The sequence below is a fragment of the Aotus nancymaae genome, unplaced genomic scaffold (genome assembly GCF_030222135.1).
Source record: "Aotus nancymaae isolate 86718 unplaced genomic scaffold, 86718_ANA_hifiasm-v0.15.2.pri h1tg000002l, whole genome shotgun sequence".
NCBI lineage: Eukaryota > Metazoa > Chordata > Mammalia > Primates > Aotidae > Aotus > Aotus nancymaae.
The window spans coordinates 50,374,367-50,398,476 of record NW_026988413.1 but is presented as its reverse complement, the minus strand read 5'-3'; the positions used below and the strand labels follow the sequence as shown (position 1 = coordinate 50,398,476).

Here is a 24,110-nt window from a genome sequence, read left to right as displayed (position 1 = left end):
TGGAGTAGCACTGGGTAGGCTAGAATGGAGGATGTAAATGAGACTAGAGGCCGCTGGGCTCAACTTTGGAGGTGGATCTGACAAGGGGAGTGACACTGAGTGACTAGTATGCACCTGGCACCTACTTAGGATGTTAACTCTCTGATCCTTACAACCCTAGGCTGCAGGTGTCATCCTTACTATTATCCCTATGTTATATCAAAGCCCAGAGAGATGAATAATTTGCCCCAGAACTTGGTGGGGGTGGTTTGGAACCCAGGTTTGTTTTACTTCAGATCATTTCTTGTTTTACTATATTTCTGCTTTACAGACTGGGAGGTTATGACCAGAAAGTGGCTATTGATTTCAGAGGCTGAATAGTTTTGGGTGATAACAAGTATAGAGTGTTAACTATGGGAGGAGGTTACTGAAAAAAGACTGGAGGTTAAGGCCATTGACAGTTTAAAAACAACTTCCCTTACATCCCCCAACAAAATGTCAACAAATAAACCTTACCAAGTACCTCTTATATTCAGTAAATTTGGTAATTAAGGCTTATTGCCTTATGACATCTCTTGTCCATTCATTTTTTTCTTTTTAAAAATCTGGTTTTATCTTCATTTTGACGTGCGCCTGTTTTTCCTCACTGTATTGTAAGGTTATTGAAGGCACTGATGATTCATAAATATTTGATTTCATTCTGATATTAAAACATATTCTTGTCATTTTAGTTGAAGTTCTTGTTTGTCCTGGAGATTATGGGATCCTCTGAGCATTTCGGAAGACAGTAGAACATAATGGTATATAGGAGCACACGCTAAAGAATCTAGAGGACCTTGTTTGAATCCTGGCTAGATTACTTACTAGTTATGTAGTCTTGTTCTAGTTATTTAGTTGTTTTCGACCTTTTCTTCCTGTTAATGGTAGTAATAACTATGTCATGGAAACGTGATGAGACTTATGTAAGAGTACCATGTGACTGGCACATTGTAAACTACCTAAGTGGTAGGTATTATTGTAGACTGACTTTTTTTTTTTGAAACAGAGTCTTATCTTACTCTGTTGCCCAAGCTGGAGTGCAGTGGTACAGTCTTGGTTCCTGCAACCTCCGCCGCCTAGGTTCAGGAGATTCTCATGCCTCAGCCTCCTGAGTAGCTGGGATACAGGTCTGCATCACTATGCCCAGCTAATTTTTGTGTTTTTAGTAGAGACAGGGTTTCACTTTGTTGGCCAGGCTGATCTTGAACTTCTGACCTCAAGTGATCTGCCCACATTGCCCTCCCAAAGTGCTGATTACACAGACTGACTTCTTGAGATACATCTTGTAATTATATTGATGATTACAATTGATTTGTAACCCAAAACCTTTATTTCAGTGGTAGCCTGGATAATGTGGTATCTTGTTTTCCTTATAATGAACTAATAATATGTAACAGTTGTAGGTTATTTTGTAGAGTACTTTTCCTGCCTTTTTTCTTTGAGTTATTTTAATAATATTAATTGCCTTGTTTGTTTAAGTCAGTCATCTCTTATGTACTCCAGTATTTTTAAAGTATCAGCCTGATACTTTATACCTGATAGGAGCACACATTTCAGAATCTAAAGGGCCTTGTTTGAATCAGCTGATACTTCACTGACAGTTGAAATACAGATTGCTATTCAGCTGTCGTTTGCTATTTTTCTGTCAGATATGCCTTAAATAAATGTATTTCATTTAACTACTTTTCTGTATCCTGATTTTTTTTTTTTTTTTTTTTGAGACAGTTTTGCTCTTGTTGCCAAGGCGGCTAGAGTGCAATGGCATGATTTTGGTTCACTGTAACCTCTGCCTCCAGCTTCAAGCAATTCTCCTGCCTCAGCCTCTTGAGCAGCTGGGAGTACAGGTGCCCACCACCATGCCCGGCTAATATTTTGTATTTTTAGTAGAGATGGGGTTTCACCATGTTAGGCAGGCTGGTCTCGAACTCCTGACCTCAAGTGATCCACCCACCTTGGCCTTCCAAAGTGCTGGGATTATAGGCTTGAGCCACCACGGTGGCCTGTATCCGGATTTTTTTAACTGTGTGTGGGACTCAACCTATGAAATTATTCTTGACAAGGAGAGGGTAAGTCAGAAGCATGTGTTGTCAGCTTTCATTTGTAAAAATCCTTTGATACAGGTGAAACCTAGATGATTTGTTTTTCTGACATTTTATTGTGAAAAATTACAAACATTTAGAAAATTTTAAGGATTTTACATTGAACACCCGTGGTTTTCTTCCATTAACATTTTCTGTGCTTACAGTACCACATATGTGCTCATCCACATCCATCACTCCATCTTATTTTTTTATGCATTTCAAAGTAAACTGCAGATGTGTGTATATTTCCCCTAAATACTGGTTTGTTTTGGAAAGTTTCTTCCTGGCTTATAGCCTCCCTATATTCTCAGTTGACAGATCTTTAGATAAAGACACTGCTTTTTTCTCATTTCTGTACATCTTAGCACTTTAGTGGTAGTGCGATGGAATATTACGTCTGGTATCTTCAGTGAGAGAGGAACTCTTGAGTTTTTGGCATTTTCTGAATTAAAAAAAACACCTAAAATTACATAGTGAATAGGAAAATAAAACCCAAGGTTTTTGGCTATTATCTTTTATCTCTTATTTACTTCTCTTGGCCTTACTAAAACAAGTTCTTTTCCAAACCAAATTTATTTCTTATTTTGGTACCATGGACTTACTATAAGAATTGTTACATATGAGTGATTAAAAATATATACTCAAAAATACATATACTCAAAATTTAAAATACTTAATTCAGTTTTATTGTCATTAAAAAAGTTTTTGTTATAGCAATAATATATGTTATAAATATATATGCTCATGTAAGAATGAGAAAAGAATATAAAGTATGGCAAAAATTGAGTTTCATAAAAACTTCCCTAGAAGAAAGATTGGGAGGACCTATAAACAGTTTTCTCTGGGTTGTATGACAGTGTAGACACGTTGTTTTTTTTTTTTGTTGTTGTTGTTTTATTTTTGCTTTAGTGTATTTAAATTTATTTGGTAAACCTATATTTTTAATCAGAAAAGATACAAAAATTCAGCAAAGAAACCTGTTTTGTAGCTTGTATTTACATTACTCCGAAATTAAAAATTAGAACCCATTTAAGGGATGTTGTGTAGATCTTCATTTGGTTCAAGATTTGAAAACAAAAATACATTTTATTAGATACTTAATTCTGAACCTAAATCAGTGAGCCAAGCATGGTGGCTAAAAAGCACAGATAGATCAGTAAAAATTGAAGCAATAATTTTTCATGTATTGAAATGACTATATATATTTACATATATTGAGTTACCTCAGCTATCATCTGCTGTAACCAAAGAGACTCCAGTATTTTCATTTAGTCAATAGGAGAGATTCTTAGATTTTGTGAATAATTGGGCTGAATGACTTACCCACCAACACAGAGGTTCTATGATTCTGTTGAGGCCAGCAAAGGTTTTTTGAATGATACTGCTCTACGGATGTGTGTTTTTGGGGAGAGTTGGCAATGTGAGTTAAAATAGTCTTCTTTGTAGGTCAGAATATAGCTACTATGTATAGAATACTTACTATGTATGCTATGAGGACTATGCTAAATTATTTACCTATATTGTTCTTTTACCATCCTATGAGGTAATTTTTTCATGGTCTTTCTTATCCAGGCGTGGAAACAAAGATGAAGCAGGTTAAATTTCTCACCTAATAAAGCTTGATTTTTCTCACTGGGATTTTAGTTTATGGTGGTTAAAACTGAGGATTGGAATAGTATTGAATAATGGAAAGACCTCTGGAAGTAGAGTCAAAAAGCTTAGTTTGTCTCTGCAGCTTACTTGCGGGTTAACCTTGGACAAGTTAATTGACCTCTTTGAACTTCTTGTTTCTCCTGTGAAATGTTTTATTTATGCCATCTTTATCTTCCTCATAGGAAATACTGAGAATCAAACATGATAATATATATGAATATGTGTCATCAATTGCTAATTGCTAGATTATTTGGGATTGTAAGGACAGTGGAAGGGGAAGAAAAGGGAGACTGTTTCCTAGCTCTTAAAAGTCATTGTTCCTTTATTTGAAGTTGGATTGAGAAGAATGTGAGTAATTGGACTACTTGTACATTTGTATTACAGTTGTTACACTCCTAAGGATGCTAGTCAAAATTAATTTTCAGTTTTTTATCTTTTTTTTTTGGTTTTATTTTATTTATTTTATTTTATTTTATTTTTTTAGAAGTTTTTATTTTTTTTATTGCATTTTAGGTTTTGGGGTACATGTGAAGAACATGCAAGATTGTTGTATAGGTGCATACATGGCAGTGTGATTTGCTGCCTTCCTCCCCTTCACCTATATGTGGCATTTCTCCCCATGCTATCTCTCCCCAATTCCCCACCCCCTGCTGTCCCTCCCCTATTTCCCCCCAACAGACCCCAGTGTATAGTGCTCCCCTCCCTGTGTCCATGTGTTCTCATTGTTCAACACCCACCTATGAGTGAGAGCATGCAGTGTTTGATTTTGTGTTCTTGTGTCAGCTTGTTGAGAATGATGGTTTCCAGGTTCATCCATGTCCCTACAAAGGACGCGAACTCATCGTTTTTGATGGCTGCATAATATTCCATGGTGTATATGTGCCACATTTTCCCTGTCCAGTCTATCCTCGATGGATATTTGGGTTGGTTCCAAGTCTTTGCTATTGTAAACAGTGCCACTATGAACATATGTGTGCATGTGTCTTTATTAACAGAATGATTTATAATCCTTTGGGTATATACCCATTAATGGGATTGCTGGGTCAAATGGGATTTCTATTTCTAGGTCCTTCAGGAATCGCCACACTGTCTTCCACAGTGGTTGAACTAGTTTACACTCCCACCAACGGTGTAAAAGTGTTCCTATTTCTCCACATCCTCTCCAGCATCTGTTGTCTCCAGATTTTTTAATGATTGCCGTTCTAACTGGCGTGAGATGGTATCTCAGTGTAGTTTTGATTTGCGTTTCTCTAATGACCAGTGATGATGAACATTTTTTCATATGTTTGTTGGCCTCATGTATGTCTTCTTTTGTAAAGTATCTGTTCATATCCCTCGCCCACTTTTGAACGGGCTTGTTTGTTTTTTTCTTGTAAATCTGTTTTAGTTCGTTGTAAATTCTAGATATCAGCCCTTTGTCAGATGGGTAAACTGCAAAAATTTTTTCCCATTCTGTTGGTTGCCGATTCACTCTAATGACTGTTTCTTTTGCTGTGCAGAAGCTGTGGAGTTTGATTAGGTCCCATTTGTCTGTTTTGGCTTTTGTTACCAATGCTTTTGGTGTTTTGGTCATGAAGTCCTTGTCTACGCCTATGTCCCGAATGGTTTTGCCTAGGTTTTCTTCTAGGGTTTTTATGGTGTTAGGTCTTATGTTCAGGTCTGTAATCCATCTGGAGTTAATTTTAGTGTAAGGTGTCAGGAAGGGGTCCAGTTTCTGCTTTCTGCATATGGCTAGCCAGTTTTCCCAACACCACTTATTAAACAGGGAGTCCTTTCCCCATTGCTTGTTTTTGTCAGGTTTGTCAAAGATCAGATGGTTGTAGATATGTGGTGTTGCCTCCGAGGCCTCTGTTCTGTTCCATTGGTCTATATCTCTGTTTTGGTACCAGTACCATGCTGTTTTGATTACTGTTGCCTTGTAGTATAGTTTGATGTCCAGTAGTGTGATGCCTCCCGCTTTGTTCTTTTTGCTTAGAACTGACTTGGCTATGCAGGCTCTCTTTTGGTTCCATATAAAGTTTAAGGTGTTTTTTTCCAGTTCTGTGAAGAAGGTCCTTGGTAGCTTGATGGGGATAACGTTGAATCTGTAAATTACTTTGGGCAGTATGGCCATTTTCACCATATTGATTCTTCCTAACCATGAACATGGAATGTTTCTCCGTCTGTTTGTGTCCTCTTATTTTGTTGAGCAGTGGTTTGTAGTTCTCCTTGAAGAGGTCCTTTACGTTCCCTGTTAGTTGTATTCCTAGGTATTTTATTCTCTTCGTAGCAATTGTGAATGGCAGTTCCTTCTTGATTTGGCTCTCTTTAAGTCTGTTATTGGTGTATAGGAATGCTTGTGATTTTTGCACATTGATTTTGTATCCTGAGACTTTGCTGAAGTTGCTTATCAGTTTCAGGAGATTTTGGGCTGAGAGAATGGGGTCTTCTAGATATGCAATCATGTCGTTTGCAAATAGAGACAATTTGACTTCCTCCTTTCCTAATTGAATACCCTTTATTTCTTTTTCTTGCCTGATTGCTCTGACTAGAACTTCCAGTACTATATTGAATAGGAGTGGTGAGAGAGGGCATCCTTGTCTAGAGCCAGATTTCAAAGGGAATGCTTCCAGTTTTTGCCCATTCAGTATGATATTGGCTGTTGGTTTGTCGTAAATAGCTTTTATTATTTTGAGATACGTTCTGTCGATACCTAGTTTATTGAGGGTTTTTAGCATAAATGGTTGTTGAATTTTGTCGAAGGCCTTCTCTGCATCAATTGAGATAATCATGTGGTTTTTGTGTTTGGTTCTGTTTATGTGGTGAATTACGTTTATAGACTTGCGTATGTTGAACCAGCCTTGCATCCCCAGGATGAATCCTACTTGATCATGGTGGATAAGCTTTTTGATGTGCTGTTGCAATCGGCTTGCCAGTATTTTATTGAAGATTTTTGCATCTGTGTGCATCATGGGTATTGGCCTGTAGTTTTCTTTTCTTGTTGAGTCTCTGCTGGGTTTTGGTATCAGGATGATGTTGGTCTCATAAAATGATTTGGGAAGGATTCCCTCTTTTTGGATTGTTTGGAATAGTTTCAGAAGGAATGGTACCAGCTCCTCTTTGTATGTCTGGTAGAATTCGGCTGTGAACCCATCTGGACCTGGGCTTTTTTTGGGTGATAGGCTCTTAATTGCTGCCTCAACTTCAGAACTTGTTATTGGTCTATTCAGGGTTTCAACTTCTTCCTGGTTTATGCTTGGGAGGAGGCAACTGTCCAGGAATTTATCCATTTCTTCCAGGTTTTCTAGTTTATGTGCATAGAGTTGTTTGTAATAATCTCTGATGATGGTTTGAATTTCTGTGAAATCTGTGGTGATATCCCCTTTATCATTTTTTATTGCATCTATTTGGTTATTCTCTCTTTTCTTTTTTATTAATCTGGCTAGTGGTCTGTCTATTTTGTTGATCTTTTCAAAAAACCAGCTCCTGGATTTATTGATTTTTTGAAGGGTTTTTCGTGTCTCTATCTCCTTCAGTTCTGCTCTGATCTTAGTTATTTCTTGTCTTCTGCTAGCTTTTGAGTTTTTTTGATCTTGCTCCTCTAGCTCTTTCAGTTTTGATGATAGGGTGTCAATTTTTCCTTGCTTCTCATGTGGGCACTTATTGCTATATATTTTCCTCTAGAAACTGCTTTAAATGTGTCCCAGAGATTCTGGTATGTGGTGTCTTCGTTCTCGTGGGTTTCGAAGCACATCTTTATTTCTGCCTTCATTTCATTGTTTATCCAGTCAACATTCAAGAGAAAGTTGTTCAGTTTCCATGAAGCTGTGCGGTTCTGGATTGGTTTCTGAATTCTGAGTTCTAACTTGATTGCACTGTGGTCTGAGAGACTGTTATGGTTTCCGTTGTTTTGCATTTGCTGAGGAGTGATTTACTTCCAATTATGTGGTCGATTTTAGAGTAGGTGTGCTGTGGTGCTGAGAAGAATGTATATTCTGTGGATTTGGTGTGGAGAGTTCTGTAAATGTCTATTAGTTTTGCTTGGTCCAGGTCTGAGTTCAAATCCTGGATATCCTTGTTAATTTTCTGTCTCATTGATCTGTCTAATATTGACAATGGTGTGTTAAAGTCTCCCGCTATTATTGTGTGGGAGTCTAAGTCTCTTTGTAAGTCATTAAGAACTTGCCTTGTGTATCTGGGTGCTCCTGTGTTAGGTGCATATATATTTAGGATCGTTAGCTCTTCTTTGCATTGATCCTTTTACCATTATGTAGTTTGTCTCTTTTGATCTTTGTTGTCTCTTTTGATCTTTGTCTCTTTTGATCTTTGATCTACCATTTGTCTCTTTTGATCTTTGTTGCATTAAAGACTATTTTATCAGAGATGAGAATTGCAACTCCTGCTTTTTTTTGCTCTCCATTTGCTTGGTAAATCTTCCTCCATCCCTTTATTTTGAGCCTTTGTGTATCCTTGCATGTGAGATGGGTTTCCTGGATACAGCACACTGATGGGTTTTGGCTTTTTATCCAATTTGCCAGTCTGCGTCTTTTGATTGGGGCATTTAATCCATTTACTTTTAGGGTTAATATTGTTACGTGTGAATTTGATACTGCCATTTTGATGCTAGCCGGCTGTTTTGCCCATTTGTTGATGCAGATTCTTCATTGTGTTGATGCTCTTTACCATTTGGTATGTTTTTGGAGTGGCTGGTACTGGTTGTTCTTTTCTATGTGTAGTGTCTCTTTCAGGAGCTCTTGTAAAGCAGGTCTGGTGGTGATGAAATCTCTGAGTACTTGCTTGTTCACAAAGGATTTTATTTTTCCTTCACTTATGAAGCTTAGTTTGGCTGGATATGAAATTCTGGGTTGAAAGTTCTTTTCTTTAAGGATGTTGAATATCAGCCCCCACTCTCTTCTGGCGTGTAGGGTTTCTGCTGAGAGATCTGCTGTGAGTCTGATGGGCTTCCCTTTGTGGGTAACCCGACCTTTCTCTCTGGCTGCCCTTATCATTTTTTCCTTCATTTCAACCCTGATGAATCTGATGATTATGTGCCTTGGGGTTACTCTTCTTGAGGAATATCTTTGTGGTGTTCTCTGCATTTCCTGGACTTGAATATTGGCCTGCCTTGCTAGGTTGGGGAAGTTTTCCTGGATAATATCCTGAAGAGTATTTTCCACCTTGGATTCGTTCTCTTCGTCACATTCAGGTACACCTATCAAACGTAGATTAGGTCTTTTCACATAGTCCCATATTTCTTGTTGACTTTGTTCATTCCTTTTTACCATGTTTTATCTAATCTTGCCTTCTCGTTTTATTTCATTGAGTTGATCTTCGACCTCTGATATCCTTTCTTCTGCTTGGTCAATTCGGCTGTTGAAACTTGTGTATGCTTCGCGAAGTTCTCTTGTTGTGTTTTTCAGCTCCATCAATTCACTCATATTCCTCTCTAAGTTGTCCATTCTTGTTAGCATTTTATCAAATCGTTTTTCAAGGTTCTTAGTTTCTTTGCATTGGGTTAGAACATGTTCTTTTAGCTCATGGAAGTTTCTTATTACCCACCTTCTGAAGCCTGATTCTGTCATTTCATCACACTCATTCTCCATCCAGTCTTGTTCCCTTGCTGGTGAGGAGTTGTGATCCCTTGTAGGAGGAGAGGTGTTCTTGTTTCGGGTGTTTTCATCCTTTTTGTGCTGGTTTCTTCCCATCTTTGTGGATTTATCCACCTGTTGACTTTGTAGTTGCTGACTTTCTGAATGGGTCTCTGAGTGGATGTCCTGTTTGTTGATGATGAAGTTATTTCTGTTTCTTAGTTCTCCTTTTAACTGTCTGGCCTCTCTGCTGTAGGACTGCTGAGGTCCACTCCAGGCTCTGCTTGCCTGGGGATCACTTGCAGCAGCTGCCGAACAGTAAAGGTTGCTATCAGTTTCTTCTTCTGCTTTGTCCCAGAAGGATACCTGCCAAATGTCAGTCTGAGCTCTCCTTTATGAGGTGACTCTTTGGATATACGGGGGTCAGGGAGCTGCTTGAGGAAACAGTCTGTCCTTTATAATAGCTCAAGTGCTGAGCTGTAAGCTCCGTTGTTCATTCTGAGCTGCTGGGCAGGTAAGTTTAAGTCTGCAGCAGCAGAACTCATGAATCCCTTTTTTTCCCCAGGTGTTCTGTCCCAGGGAGTCAGGGCTTTATGAGTTTCCGCTGTGCTGCTGCCTTTTTTTTTTTTTTCTTCAGGGCTGCCCTGCCCACAAGGAGGCAGTCTAGTCACTCTCTGCCTGCAGAGGCTTCGCTGAGCTGCTGTGGACTCTGCCCAGCTGCTGTGTGAGCTTCCCTGCAGTCTTGTTTATATGGTTGTAGTTAGAACTGCCTCGGCAATGGTGTCCTGCCTTTGTAATGACGACTCTCTCCGTAATGGCGGGTTGCCTCGGCAATGGCGGGCTGCCTCGACAAGGGTGGGCTGCCTCCGTAGTGATGGAGTGCCTCGGTAATGGCAGACGCCCCTCCCCCACAGCTGGACCATCACGGGTTCAGCTGTGCTTGCTGTGAAACTCTCAACCCAACCCAGAGCGTGTCCAATTGCTGTTTTTTTTGTTTTTGTGGGGGTGGGACTAGCTGGGCCTGATCACCTGGCTCCCTGCCTCAGAGCCTTTTGTTTTTTGGTTGAACAGTTGGCTCTCTCCCAGGTGTCCTGGTCGCCTGTTGAAAAAGGCGCTGGGATCTGTGTGATTTCCCGTGCGGCGACCCACTGCGCCAGCTGAAACCGCGGCTCTGAGATTTGTGGCGCTTTTTTGCCTGGGAATCTCCTGGCCTGGCTCCCTGTTTCAGCTCCCCTTGCTGGCTAAGTGGCGACCCAGTCCCGTTTACTCTGCACCGGGAACCACCATGCTGCCGCCCCGGGGCACCGGCAAAACAGCCGTGCCGGCCAAAACAGCCGCACTGGCGACCCGTGGGGCTCCTCTGCCTGGGAATCTCCTGGTCTGTGGGCAATAAAAATCCATCTGGAAATGCGGTGTCCACTCACCTTCTGCGCTTTCACTGGAGCTGCAATCCTGAGCTGCTCCTAACCGGCCATCTTGGATCTCCGACTCCGTTTTTTATCTTTATATGAAAAATAGGCACAATAGTTAATTAAATATTCTGGTTAGCATATTATCTTAAATTATATAAAAGTTATCAATATGCAAGTATAGTTCAAAATGTATTTGTTATATATTACATGGAAGCGGTTTTTTCCCTGATATTTCAGAAGTTAAGGACCTGAAAAAGGTAATAGGTCTTAGGAAATACTAAAGCGTTATATAAAAGTATCTTATTGAATCCTAACATCAATCACTGAAGCAATGTTTTCATCCCCATATTACAGAGAGGTGAAGTCATTTGGTCAAGTTCACACAGCTAATCATTGGCCATACTGAGATTTGAAGCCCAGAGTGTCAGATTCCAAAGCTCAGGCTCTTTGCTTTATATATACTTGTCTTCCAGTATCACTAAATTCCTGTCAGTTATTATTAAATCAATAGAATCTAGCAAGGTCAATGGATACAGTGTTAGTATTAAAGAACTCAGTTGTAGTTCTGTTTGTTGTAACGAATATAAAATAATAGAAAATGGAATTTAAAATAATAGAAAATGAAATTTGAAAATTTATGCCATTTTTCAGTAGCATCTAAGAACATCAAGTGCTAGGAATAAAATAGTGTAGAAACTAGGTAGAAAATGCTGATTTGTACATTAAGAGGTTTAAGTATCGGGTTATTTGTTTGCTTTTCCAAAGAGCTATTTCTGGTAAATATTAACCAATTTACTATTTTGTATCAATTTGCTTTCATTGTAGTTGACGCTGATGTAACAGTTATAGGTTCTGGTCCTGGAGGATATGTTGCTGCTATTAAAGCTGCACAGTTAGGCTTCAAGGTAAGGTTTAACTCAAAGCAAGTATTGATTTATTTTAATTTGGGAAGGGTTGATCATACTCATAAAGTACTTTGCAGGCAAAAACATGGCAAATACTTTCATAACTCTATAAATTATTTATAAGCCTAAGACTAATAAAGATTAGGTTCATTTAGTTGTAGTATACTCTTGGAATGGAAAGTGAAATCTATTATTTTTCTTCTCTTCCCAGTACTTTTCATTTTGGCTTCTAATCACACTTTGGAAGATACAGTGATAGAACTAGAAGCATATATTTGGTAATGTTAAGCAAACAAAAATATCTTTTAGAATAATTCACTTGTGGATTAGCCCAAAAGAGTTTCATTATTCAAATGACAAATTATAAAGCACTATGTATTTTAGTCTCTGTAAAACACAACCTAAATAGCTTGTTTTGTAGAAAATTATGGCAGATATATTTGGAATTTTAGTGATCTGAAACATTGAGGTTATGTGTAGTTAAATAATGTTTTCTTTGGTTGTAGACAGTCTGCGTTGAGAAAAATGAAACACTTGGTGGAACGTGCTTGAATGTTGGTTGTATTCCTTCAAAGGTGAGCATATGTTTTGTACAGCGCAGAGGTTTTTGGCCAGCAACCAACTAGAAGTATGGATTGAGACTAGATTAGACAAATACAGTTGTTAAAAAACACTCCAAGTTGTGGCACATGTTTCACACAGGGAAAAAAAAGGATGATAAGAAACACATTTTTCTTCTGTAAAACTTAAAAGATTACTTTCACTAGTCTGCCACACATTCCTGAAATAGCTTCCTTGCCTCAGAATGCCTAGCTCTCCATTCAAACAGACTCTAATGTTCTAGTTTTTTTTCTCTTTATCTTTCCTTCACCAGTGTAACACATAATAGATAGTAAATTGTTCTTTTAGGTCCTTTTTGTATGTAAACATGACTGCCTTTTTCACCTGCCACCCTGAAGTGTGTACTTACGCCTTTACTTTTAAAGAAAGTAAAAATGTCTTTTTCATTCTTGTTTGTTGAATGTTTTTCACATCATTATTGTTTATCTTTGATTAGTAAGAGAAACTGAATTGGTGTAGTTCCATATACTATTCCACGAAGAGAATGCCATGTCTTTTTTTTTTAACTTCTTTTTAAATTTTTATTGTAAATTGACAAATTACAATTGTAATTTGGCATACAAAGCGGTGTTATGATGTATGAATATAATGTGGAATAATATAGTCAAGTAAATTAACATATTCAGCACCACAGTACTTACCATTTGAAAGAGAATATCATTTCATAAGTGCTTTTTGATTATTTGAAGTCTGCTTATGAATATTTGATAATCTTTTTAATATCCTTTAGGCTTTATTGAACAACTCTCATTATTACCATATGGCCCATGGAAAAGATTTTGCATCTAGAGGAATTGAAAGTAAGTATACTTTTCATGCTTATGATATTACCAGACTGCTTGACTTGGCTTTTCTGGCCAAAGACTTAAATGTGTCTAATGTATGTATAATAGATGTTGAATGAAGAAAGAGTAAAATAAAGAATCTCAAAAATGTGGACAGATTTACTTATAAAAGAAGGCCTAAATCCAGATTTCTCCCAGCCAGGTACTAACTAGGCCTAACCTTGCAAATCCAGGTTTCTACCATTATATGTTCTGTTCCTTTGCTAACTTTTTCCTGAGGTTTGCCTTTATGTGTTTTGGAAGAGCCAGTTTTCATTTCCTGAAACCTGGAGATCACTGAGAAGGCTGGATTCCTGAGTACTGTGGGGAGATAGAAGAAGGAAGGGAGGCCCACTTAAGCTGTTGATAGTAGAAAAATTAGAGGAGAGAAAGAGTGAGGCATAGCGGAAAAGGAGGAGGACGTTTCATAACATTTCTTGTATCCTGACATACTTTTTGAGCTGTTTTGATCTTTTGTCTCCAATTGTTAGATACTTCCAGAAAGGTAGTGTCTTCTGGGCAGGACCTAGTCATACTTGGGTTGTTACTTTTCCTTCATTTGTTTCTTTACAGAGGTACGTTTGAGGAGCTGTTTGTAGGCAATCCATTGGGAGTAGAGATGATGTTTATACACTAAAGCAAATTGAATATCAAACTAGATGAAAATTGGAATGATGTAAAGAAAGAAGAGCTAGGGATAGTCAGGAGACCTGCATTGTGGGCAAGGCTTTTATATCCTAGCTCTGTGACCTTGGGTAAATCAGAAATCTCTGAGTCCCTTTTTCCTTATCTCTAACATGTGTGTTGGTTGTTACATGAGGTGCTTTCTAAGACACTCTTCTTACCTCTCAAGTTCGATTGAGTTGAGCATTGTTGCTGAATAGTGTTGCTTCAGAGTTCTCTTCTGAGTTGAATGAGTGATTAAAACCTGGGTGATTAAACTTTTTAATATTAAGCTTCTGTATTTGAAATTTTTAAATGTGTATTTTTTGTTTTGTTTCATGAAACTTCCTTTATTTAAAATTTCAGATGATGTTTGATTTTGTCGTTTCTACTTATATCTCTTCCAGACTTATAACCATCATAAGGTGTTCAGAGGATATGTTATCACAGTGGGATATAATATTTTATTTTGAACTGCATTTTTACCCAAGGTAGACATTTTACAGTGTTTGATAGGTTCTGTTTTTGTGATACAATGATGTTGACCTTTTGTCAGCTATAATTATATGTTATTACATTTTGAAACTTTAATACTGCCTTTTATAAGAATTTAGGTTGAAATTTTTCAGTTTTTGGTGTGTGAAAAACACTATACATTGCTACAGTAATTTAGCAGACTAAAGATTAATTTAACAAATTACAGTGTCTGAAGTTCGCTTAAATTTGGAGAAGATGATGGAGCAGAAGAGTACTGCAGTAAAAGCTTTAACAGGTGGAATTGCCCACTTATTCAAACAGAATAAGGTCAGTGTTTAATACTCAGATTTCTGCTTTACTTTGAATACACATTAAACTTTGCATTACAGAGTGATAATATTTGAACTTGGCTACAGGAGGATATTTATTTAATTTAAAGTAGTTTGCTAATCTGAAATAGATTTCCCCGACATGTATCACAGATTTTTTGCTGCACCATGTGTAGCATTGCTAAGTAATGAAGCCTTTTGTTTTAGATAAATTATTTAGAGTATTTTTCCTTCGAATGATTTATCAAACCAATTACTTTAAACTTTGTGAATTATTAAACATTATTTCATAAAGGTTGTTCATGTCAATGGATATGGAAAGATAACTGGCAAAAATCAAGTCACTGCTACGAAAGCTGATGGCAGCACTCAAGTTATTGATACAAAGAACATTCTTATAGCTACGGGTTCAGAAGTTACTCCTTTTCCTGGAATCACGGTATTTATGCTTTATCATTTACAACCATTACAACTTTTCTTAAGAAATACGTTTTGTAAATTATGTGCTCTATTTGTGAACTTTGAATCAGAAATTTCTGACTGAAATACGGTATTTTAATGGTCTTTCAGCTTTGGGACGTTTCCTGTCTTTATTCTGCAATGATTTTGACTAGATATGGAATATTAAGATATGTTTGATTACAGTGTGAAGTTAAAATTGACTGTTGTGTTTTCGAATATTGAATGATAAAATTTAAAGTTAAAATCCCATTTTCAATGGGATTTGATGAAATTGGGTATATAGATATCTCAAAACAAATAAATGACTTAGTAGTTTTAGTGATTCTACTGAGATCACAGTTTATAAATACACTTGTCTCTTCATATTCGTGGAGGATTGGTTCCAGGACCCCCCTTGGTTACCAAAACCTGCACATACTCAAATGCCTGGCATAAAATGACATAGTATTTGCATATAATTTGCATCTGTCCTCCTGTATACTTTAAGTCCTCTCTAGGTTACTTATAATACCTAATACATTGTAAATGCTATGCAGGTAGTTCTTACACTGTATTGTTTAGGGAATAATGACAAGAAAACCATCTGTACCTGTTCAGTATAGATGCAGCCATCAATTTTTTTCTGAATATTTTTAATTCATCTGGTTGGTTAAATCTGCAAATTCAGAACCCATGGATATGGAGGGTCGACTGTACTAGGTTTTTTCAAGTTATTTTGATTATATCTTTTGTTTTTCTTACAGATTGATGAAGATACAATAGTGTCATCTACAGGTGCTTTATCTTTAAAAAAAGTTCCAGAAAAGATGGTTGTTATTGGTGCAGGAGTAATAGGTGTAGAATTGGTAAGTGTTGTCTTTCTGCCTCTTATTACCTCCTCGGAGTTGGAAGGGACTTAACAGTCCCCTTTTTGATTCTTTGTATAGCATTATAGGCTGATCAGCATTGAGTTTTGCTTAAATACTTCTAGTAATAAAGAGTTTACTTTTGTTTTTTCCAAGACAACCTATTTATGTATTCACTCATTAGAATGTTCTATTTTAGTCTGTTTCCTTGGACCTTCTACCCTTCCTGTTTCCTAGAAGTGGTCTGATTCTTTTTTAATACAACAGCCCTTCAGATATTTGAGGATAGCACTCATCCTGAGCAAATTGCGTTCCAGATAAAGATTATTCTCTTTACCATGATGTACATGATTTGGCTCTTCCCTTCTCTATCCTTATCTTGATGCCTCTTAACTTAGGTTTTAGAAATATCAGACTACTTGCATTTCTGTGAACACCATGTTATTTTAGACCTTGTGTCTGCCTTGTCCTCCCTTCTTGTCCATCTGGCAGCTTTCCACACATTTCCAATGACCTCCCTTCATTTTAGAGCCACTGTACCTTGTAATCACCAGGAATTGCTCTACTTCTGAAATAATAAATTCAGAATTTTATTATCTAACTGTGACCTCCTGTCTACTTTTACTTAGTTATTTGTAGTGTTTGTACCCTTTTTTAGGTTTTCTAGTTCATAGATCTACTTTTTTGCAATCTGCCCTTTTCGATCTTGACTGCCTTCCTGATCAGCTTAGATGCCGTAGTCCATCACATTAGCCACACTCCTACAGGGGTCCTTGAGTTGCTTGCCTCACTGTTCGTCATATCTGCTTGGCAAAACTCTAGTCCTGTTTGAATGCAGCAGTCTGCCTTTTTTATGCTATTTCCAGGCTGTTGACTGCACCTAGAGAAAAAAACACCCTACACATTGGTATTTGTGTAAATTCTTGGCACAAACCTCAACAGGAACCTCAGCCTTGCTGATAATTTATTATTTCCTAAGATGGTACACTGTCCTGGTCTCTGCAATGGCCATTTCGTTTTCTGCTTTTCTCAAATCTCTGCTTGTATACTGTCTTCTCTTCCTGTGGATGACCTCGTCCCTAAATATTACATAAAAGAGAAATAATCAGATGAGAATTTCTTCAAGGTGATGCCCTAAATTTGAAAACTCTTTTACCTGTTGTTATACCTATCCTTTTGATTATCTCTCCTATTACCATGGAAATGCCATTTTTCCCTAAGGCTAATCCCTTTACTTGTGCTTGGTAACACATCATCTGCCTTTTCAGTGACTTGGTTTTGTGACGTTTATTCTTGTATTTTTCAGTCTTCAAACTCTTTTCTACTTCTGCTTCCTTCTCATTTACAATTCTGCGTGCCTCTCTGTGTGCACCTGTGTACCATACACATGCTCAGATGCATTTGCACTCATTAACACTGGCTTGTGTGCACATAAATAAGCCTTTCCTTGGTCCTATGTCCTCCTTCAGTGACCAGTTTCCTTCTCACTTTCCCTTTAAAACCCAGCTTCTCAAAAGAGTCCATGCTTTATTTCATCAACTTCCACTCACTCCTCAGTGTATGGTTTGTGCCAATAAATTGCTTTAACGACATGAATGCATTTATTGCTCAATCTGGTGGACGGATTTCTTCACTGCTCTATTTGACAGTAATTAGCATTGTTGATTTTCTTGCCTTTGAAACTCTTTCCCTACTGTCTCTGAATTCATTTTCCAGTTTTTCATCTATTCTTTGGGCTGAATTCTCCATTTTATGCAAGTTCCACTTTCTTAGGATCCCTTTAATTGTTAGTATTACTCTAGATTCTATCTTAGGCTTCTGTCTTAGACATGTTTTGCCTTTCTACAGAATATTCTCTTCACTCTCACCTCAGTTACCCAAGGACTACAGGTGTCTGCAGCCTGATCCTTTCTCTTTCCCTTCAGACTTTTATACCTGAATGTCTACTTGTGAGTCTTATAAGTATTCTGTTACTAAATGTACGAGTTAACCTTTCTGTCCCCATCCTACTCCCACCCCTCACCTCAAACAAACCCAAACCTATTTCTCTTCTAGCATTTCCCATCTCAATGGGTGGGTACTGCTGTCTACATAAAGGTCTAAGCAAGAAGTTTGGGACTTATACATGATTTCTCCTGTCCCTTCCCCCACCATTTCACTCAGTCACTGAGTCCTAACACGTGCATGCACACGCACACACAGAATATATTTACTTCTCTTTATTCATCTGTTTAGATACTAGTTCAGGCCAGCATCATGTCTTGCCCTAGGTCTTCCTGTTTCTTTCATCTTTTTCTAATCCTCCTCATCGTGGCTAGAGTGATTTTTCCATAATAAGTTTAACCATGTTCCTTCTCTGCTTAACACCCTTCAATGGCTTACTATTACTATTAGGATAAATTCAAACTCTTTGCTGTTTAAAGACTAGCATAATGTGGCATCAGCTTATTTCTCTAGCCATTTCAAACTACATACTAGTATATTGAAATAACAGTTCCTGAACAAGCCAAGTTTCTTGGTCTTATCTGTAGACCTTCCTCTGTTTGTAATATTTCTTCCCTCTACCAGTCCTCGCACTCTTGAGAGCCCCTCCCTGACTACCCTAGATGTCTTTAGGTATTCTTGTTGAGTGTTCTATTGCACCCTATACTTGTGTTTCTTATAGTATTTATCTTACTTTCTTGGTATTAAAAGTTGAACATCCCAAATCTGAAAATCAAAAATCAAAAATGCTCCAAAATCTGACACTTTCTGTCATTATGACACTCTTAAGGAAATGCTCATTGGAGCACTTCAGATTTCAAATTGGGAATGCTCAACTGAGCAAGTATATAATGCAAATATTCCAATATCTGGGAAAATATCCAGAATTTGAAACACTCTGGTCTCAAGCATTTTGGTTAAGAGATACACAACCTGTACCTGTTCTCTTGTCTCTCTCTCATTAAATCATAAACTCTGTGAGGGCAGAGATCATGGCTGTTTGATTCACTGTCTTTAGCCTGTAGCACAGTAGCCGATACATACAGGTACTTACATATTAGCTTTTATTCTTATTGCTCATTTGTTGATAGAATAAATACCTTTCAAAAATCAGCTTAGGCTGGGCATGGTGGCTCATGCCTGTAATCCCAGCAGTTTGGGAGGCTGAGGCAGGCAGATTGCTTGAGCCCAGGAGTTTGAGACCAGCCTGGGCAACAATGTGAGACCCCATCTCTATAAAAAATACAAAAAATTAGCTGGGCATGGTGGCGCGTACCTGTAGACCCAGCCACTCAGGAGCCTGAGATGGGAGAATCACTTGAGCCCAGGAGTTTGAGGCTGTAATGAGCTGGGATCATGCCACTGCACCCCAGCCTGGGCAACAAAGTGAGACCGAAAAACCTGAAAAACAAAAATCAGCTTATAAGTTACCTTTTTAGTGAAGAATTCTTTCTTCTAAGAAAGCTCAAGTCTTTCATTTTTTGCGTCCTTGGTATAATGTATCTATATTTCCATAGCACCCACTAATAATTATACATTGCATTTGTTTGTTTATAGCTGACTTTCCTATAAGACCAAAGCTCCTTGAAGGCAGGACCGAGTTTTTAATTCATATTTAAATCTCCATTGCTTTTCGTAATGTTTAGTACTTAGGTGTCATAGATACTAGATCTGTTACTTTCTCAGCAACCTTTTGATCCTGCCAGTCCATCAAGAAGACTTGTAATCTAAACATAATGTTCCTGGGTTGTAGAGGGTACTTCTTTTGATATGCATAGTATACTTCTTATAATGTAATCCTTTAAACTCAGTTGTTTTTTTTTAAAGTAGACATTGAGCTCGTGGTTAGATAAAAACCACATTTTTTTGCGTGTAATTCTGATTTTTAAAAATCTAAATAAGGGAGGGACTTTTGAACCTTTATTCTTGCTTTAATTTAATCTTGTTCACTTGCACTCATATTCCAATCTATATGTTAGTCTTGATTCTGTCATTCTTATATATAACTGCTTTTACTTTTCATAGTTCATAACATAAATTTTGGAAGTATGACAAGGCATGCGGTCCATCATCTGTTCTTATCTAATCTTGGTTAAGCAAACTTCCGTTGTCATTCATGTCATCAGTACAAATTTTTGGCCGGGATGAAATATTGAAAGCCATCTGACCGTACAGTCTTTAACCAGTTATAAACAACTTTGATGTTTATTCGTTTTCATTTCTCCATTACATCTGCAAGGATGTCATGAGATTTTCTTAATTTTTTTTTAACATCTTGCTGATAACAAAATATACTACATTCGCCAGTCCAGAAACCCTTCAGAAAGTAATAGTAATTTATGTGACCTGTTTGGAACACTTGTGGTAGTGTCCAGTGATTGTGAAACCAGCTGATTAATAATGTCAATAATGTCTTCTACTATTTAGTAGAATTTCTTCTTCCATTTTTAAAAATTTAGGCATATTTGCTGGTCTGCCACCTTTTAGCAGTTCCCCTGTGCTAAGTTCCCAGAGTTCACTGAGAGTGCCTATATTGTCCAACTCTTAACTGGGTTGATGGGGGAGTTAACTCTTTAAAAATGACCAGTAGTTCTTATCTTGGGCCTTGCCTCTTGGTTAGCAATATTTCTTCTGTTCATCCTACTTTGACTACTTTGAAAATTGTTCTTACAGGTGGATAAAACCAGAAAAAAGGAATAATATTTGCCTTCTTTTGTTGGCCATTGTGATACTGTCTCCAAGCAATAATTGTATTTCTTCATCTCAGCACTTTCAGTTTAGGTTTTTTTTTTATAAGACTTGAGTCCTTTGACACAATGATTTAGGTATCTGTTACTGTATTGAATTAGGTTTTACATGTCTTTTTAAAAATTTAAACTTAGTGAGAATTAATTTGCTGGGTAGCCATATCTGTTTATTTTCTTGTAAAGATTATTTACATAACTGTATTTTTATTTTTTATATTTTGCCTTCTTCCATTCTAGTTTAGCATTAAAGAACATGTGTTTTAGAATTGAACAGATTTAAATTTGAATTTCAACTCTGCCTCTTACTGACTTATGTTCTTGTTAAGTTAATGAGCCACCCTGAACTAGTTTGTCATCAAAAGGGGGATAAAAATAACTGACTTACAGGACTGTTGCTGGGATTTAATAGATTTAAAACACTTAATGCAGTGCCTGGCATCTAGTAAGCTCTAAAAAAGTGGTAGATGCTGTTGAGTTTTCCTGTCTGTATTTTGAAACCAGTTTTCCTAAAGAGCAGGGCACTTGTCTATGCTCATCACTCCCTACTTTGAATTAGACTCCAAGATGATGTTTCTTATCATTTCCACACTCGCATTATTCCTCCTCTATTTACTTCTATCTCAGTTTCCAAGAGTGGATCCTTTTTTTGGTTTCCTTTTTAAACAGCTTTATTGAGAGATAATTCACATACCGGTTCACCCATTTAAAATGTACAATTCAATGGTTTTTAGTCTATTCACAGAGTTGTACAGAGTTGTCTAACTCCAGGACATTTTCATAACCCTAAAACAAACTTGGTACCCATTAGCAGTCATTCTCCTTTTCTCCCTCTGCTCAGCCCTTGGAAACCACTGATTATACTGTGTCTATGAATTTGCCTATTTTGGACATTTCATATAAATGGATTTATGTAATATGTATTATTTTGTGTCTGATCTCTTTACATAGCGTAATATTCTGATGGTTCATCCAAGTTGTAGCATGTGTCTATACTTTTTGTTTGTATGGCTAAATATCCCATTCTCTGGATATGGCACATTTTGTTTATCCATTCATCAGGGATGGACATTTGGGTTGTTTCTACTTTTGGACTATTATTAATGACACTGCTAAGTCTATTTGTACAAGTTTTTCTGCGGATATGTGTTTTCATTTCTCTTCAGTATATACCTAGTTGTGTGTAATTGTTGGATCATATGGTAATTATTTGAACTTTTCAAGGAGTACAGTTGCACCATTTTCCATACAATCCCACCAGCAATGTAAATTTCTTTTGCTCCACTTTCTCACTGGTACTTGGTATTGTCATTTTTTTTTTTTAATTGAGCTATTCTAGTGGTTGTGTAGTAGTAACTCATTGAGGGTTTTTTCCCCCTATTTTTATTTTTTAAATTGCTACATAATATATGTACTTTTTTCAAGGTACATGTGATATTCATATAATTAAATCAGAGTAATTGGACTATCCATCACCTCAAACATTTTTCTTTATGCTAGAAGCATTGATTTACTCTCTTCTAGCCATTTTGAAATGTATAATTGATTAATGTTAGCTATAGTCAACCCTACTGATTAACACCAGGTCTTATTTCTTCTGTCTGATTGTATATTTGTACTCATTAATCAACCTTTCTTCATCCCTCTTCTCCCTCTAGCCTTCCCTGACTCTGGTAACCATCATTTTGCTCTGTCCATGAGTTCAGTTTTTTGGTTTTGTTTTTTTTTTTTTTTTTAAGCTCCACATATTAGAACATGTGATATTTATTTTTCTGTGCCTAGCTTATTTTAACATACTGTCCTCCAGTTCCATCTATGTTGTTGCAAATGACAGAATTTCATTCTTTTTTTTATGACTGAATAATCCATTGTGTATATTTACCACATTTTGTCTTTGTTTGCTAGTGGACACTTGAGTTTATTCTGTATCTTAGCTATTGTGAATAGTTCTGCAGTAAACATAGAGTGCATATATCCCTTCAATATATTGATTTCCTTTCTTTTGGTTATATATCCAGTAGTGGAATTGCTGGCTCATATTGTAGTTCTATTTTTAGTTTTTTGAGGAACCTTCATAACTGTTTTCCATAGTGGCTGTACTAACTTATATTCCCAATGGAGGTTCTCCTTTCTTCACATATTTGTCAGCATTTGTTGCTACCATCTTTTTGATAAAAGCCATTTTAACTGGGGTGAGATGATAGCTCAGTGTGATTTTGGTTTGCATGTCTGGTAATTAATAATGTTGAACATTTTTTTCATCTGTTGGTCATTTGAAAGTCTCATTTTGAGAAATGTCTATTCACTTCTGGTGTGCATTTTAAAATTGGATTGTTTTTGAGCACCTTATATATTCTGATTAATCCCTTGTCAGATGGATAGTTTGCAAATATTTTCTCCCATTCTGTGGGTTGTGTCTTTGTGGATTGTTTCTTTTGCTGTGCAGAAGCTTTTTAACTTAATGTAATCCCATTTGTCTGTTTTTGCTTTAGTTGCTTGTGCTTTTGAGGTCCTATACAGTAAGTCCAGACCAGTGTCCTGGAGCATTTCTCCAGTGTTTTCTTCCAGTAGTTTCATAGTTTCAGATTTTAGATTTAAGTCCTTAATCCATTTTGATTTGACTTTTGTATATGGTGAAAGATAGGGGCCTAGTTTCAGTCTTCTGCATACGGTTATCCAGTTTTCCCAGCACCATTTATTGATGAGATTGCCTTTTCCCCATTGTGTTGAAAATGAGGTAGCTGAAAATGTGTGGATTTATATTTTTTTAACTCAGTTCCATTGGTCTATATGTCTTTTTATGCCAGTACTATGCTGTTTTGGTTACTACGGCTTTTTAGTAAATTTTGAAGTCGGGTAATATGATGTGTCCGGCTTTGTTCTTTTTGTTCTGGATTACTTTGGCAGTTGAAGAATGTCATTGGTAGTTTGATAGGGATTGCATTGAATCTGTAAATTACTTTGGATAGTATTTTCATTTTAATGATTTTAATGTTTCCGATCCATGAACATGAACTATTTTTTGTGTCTTCTTCGATTTGTTTTGTCAGTGTTTTTGAAATTTTTTATTGTATAGATCTTTCATATCTTTGGCTAAATTGATTCGTAGGCATTTTATATTCTCTATAGCTATTGTAAATGAGATAGCTTTTTTTTTCATTTGTAGATTGTCCAGTGTTGGTGTATATAATTGCTACTGAATTTTGTATGTTGATTTTGTATCCTGCAACTTGACTGGATTAGTTTGTAAGTTTAATAGTTTTTTGGTGGAGTCTTTAGGTTTTTCTAAATACAGGATCACATAGTCTGCACATAAGATTAATTTGACTTCTTCCTTTCCAATTTGCCCTTTGTTTCTTTCTCCTGTATAATTGCTGAGGCCAGGACTTCCAGTATTGTGTTGAATAAAAGTGGTGAATAAAAGTGGAGCATTCTTGTATTGTTCCAGATCTTAGAGGAAAGGCTTTCAGTTCTTCTTTGTTCAGTATGATGTTGGCCATGAGTGTGTCTTATTAGTTTGAGATGT

At 36.9% G+C, this 24,110-nt stretch overlaps 1 protein-coding gene across 1 annotated transcript in view; it reads left to right on the top strand.

The window, feature by feature from the left end:
- The window catches only part of DLD (dihydrolipoamide dehydrogenase), a 35,418-nt gene that overhangs the window by 5,658 nt on the left and 5,650 nt on the right, over positions 1 to 24,110 (top strand). The window contains exons 3-8 of the mRNA XM_012455905.3: positions 11,557 to 11,636; positions 12,143 to 12,211; positions 12,988 to 13,057; positions 14,448 to 14,548; positions 14,846 to 14,989; positions 15,756 to 15,857. Of these exons, the coding sequence (XP_012311328.1) occupies positions 11,557 to 11,636; positions 12,143 to 12,211; positions 12,988 to 13,057; positions 14,448 to 14,548; positions 14,846 to 14,989; positions 15,756 to 15,857 (566 nt within the window). The remainder of the gene's footprint in view (positions 1 to 11,556; positions 11,637 to 12,142; positions 12,212 to 12,987; positions 13,058 to 14,447; positions 14,549 to 14,845; positions 14,990 to 15,755; positions 15,858 to 24,110) is intronic.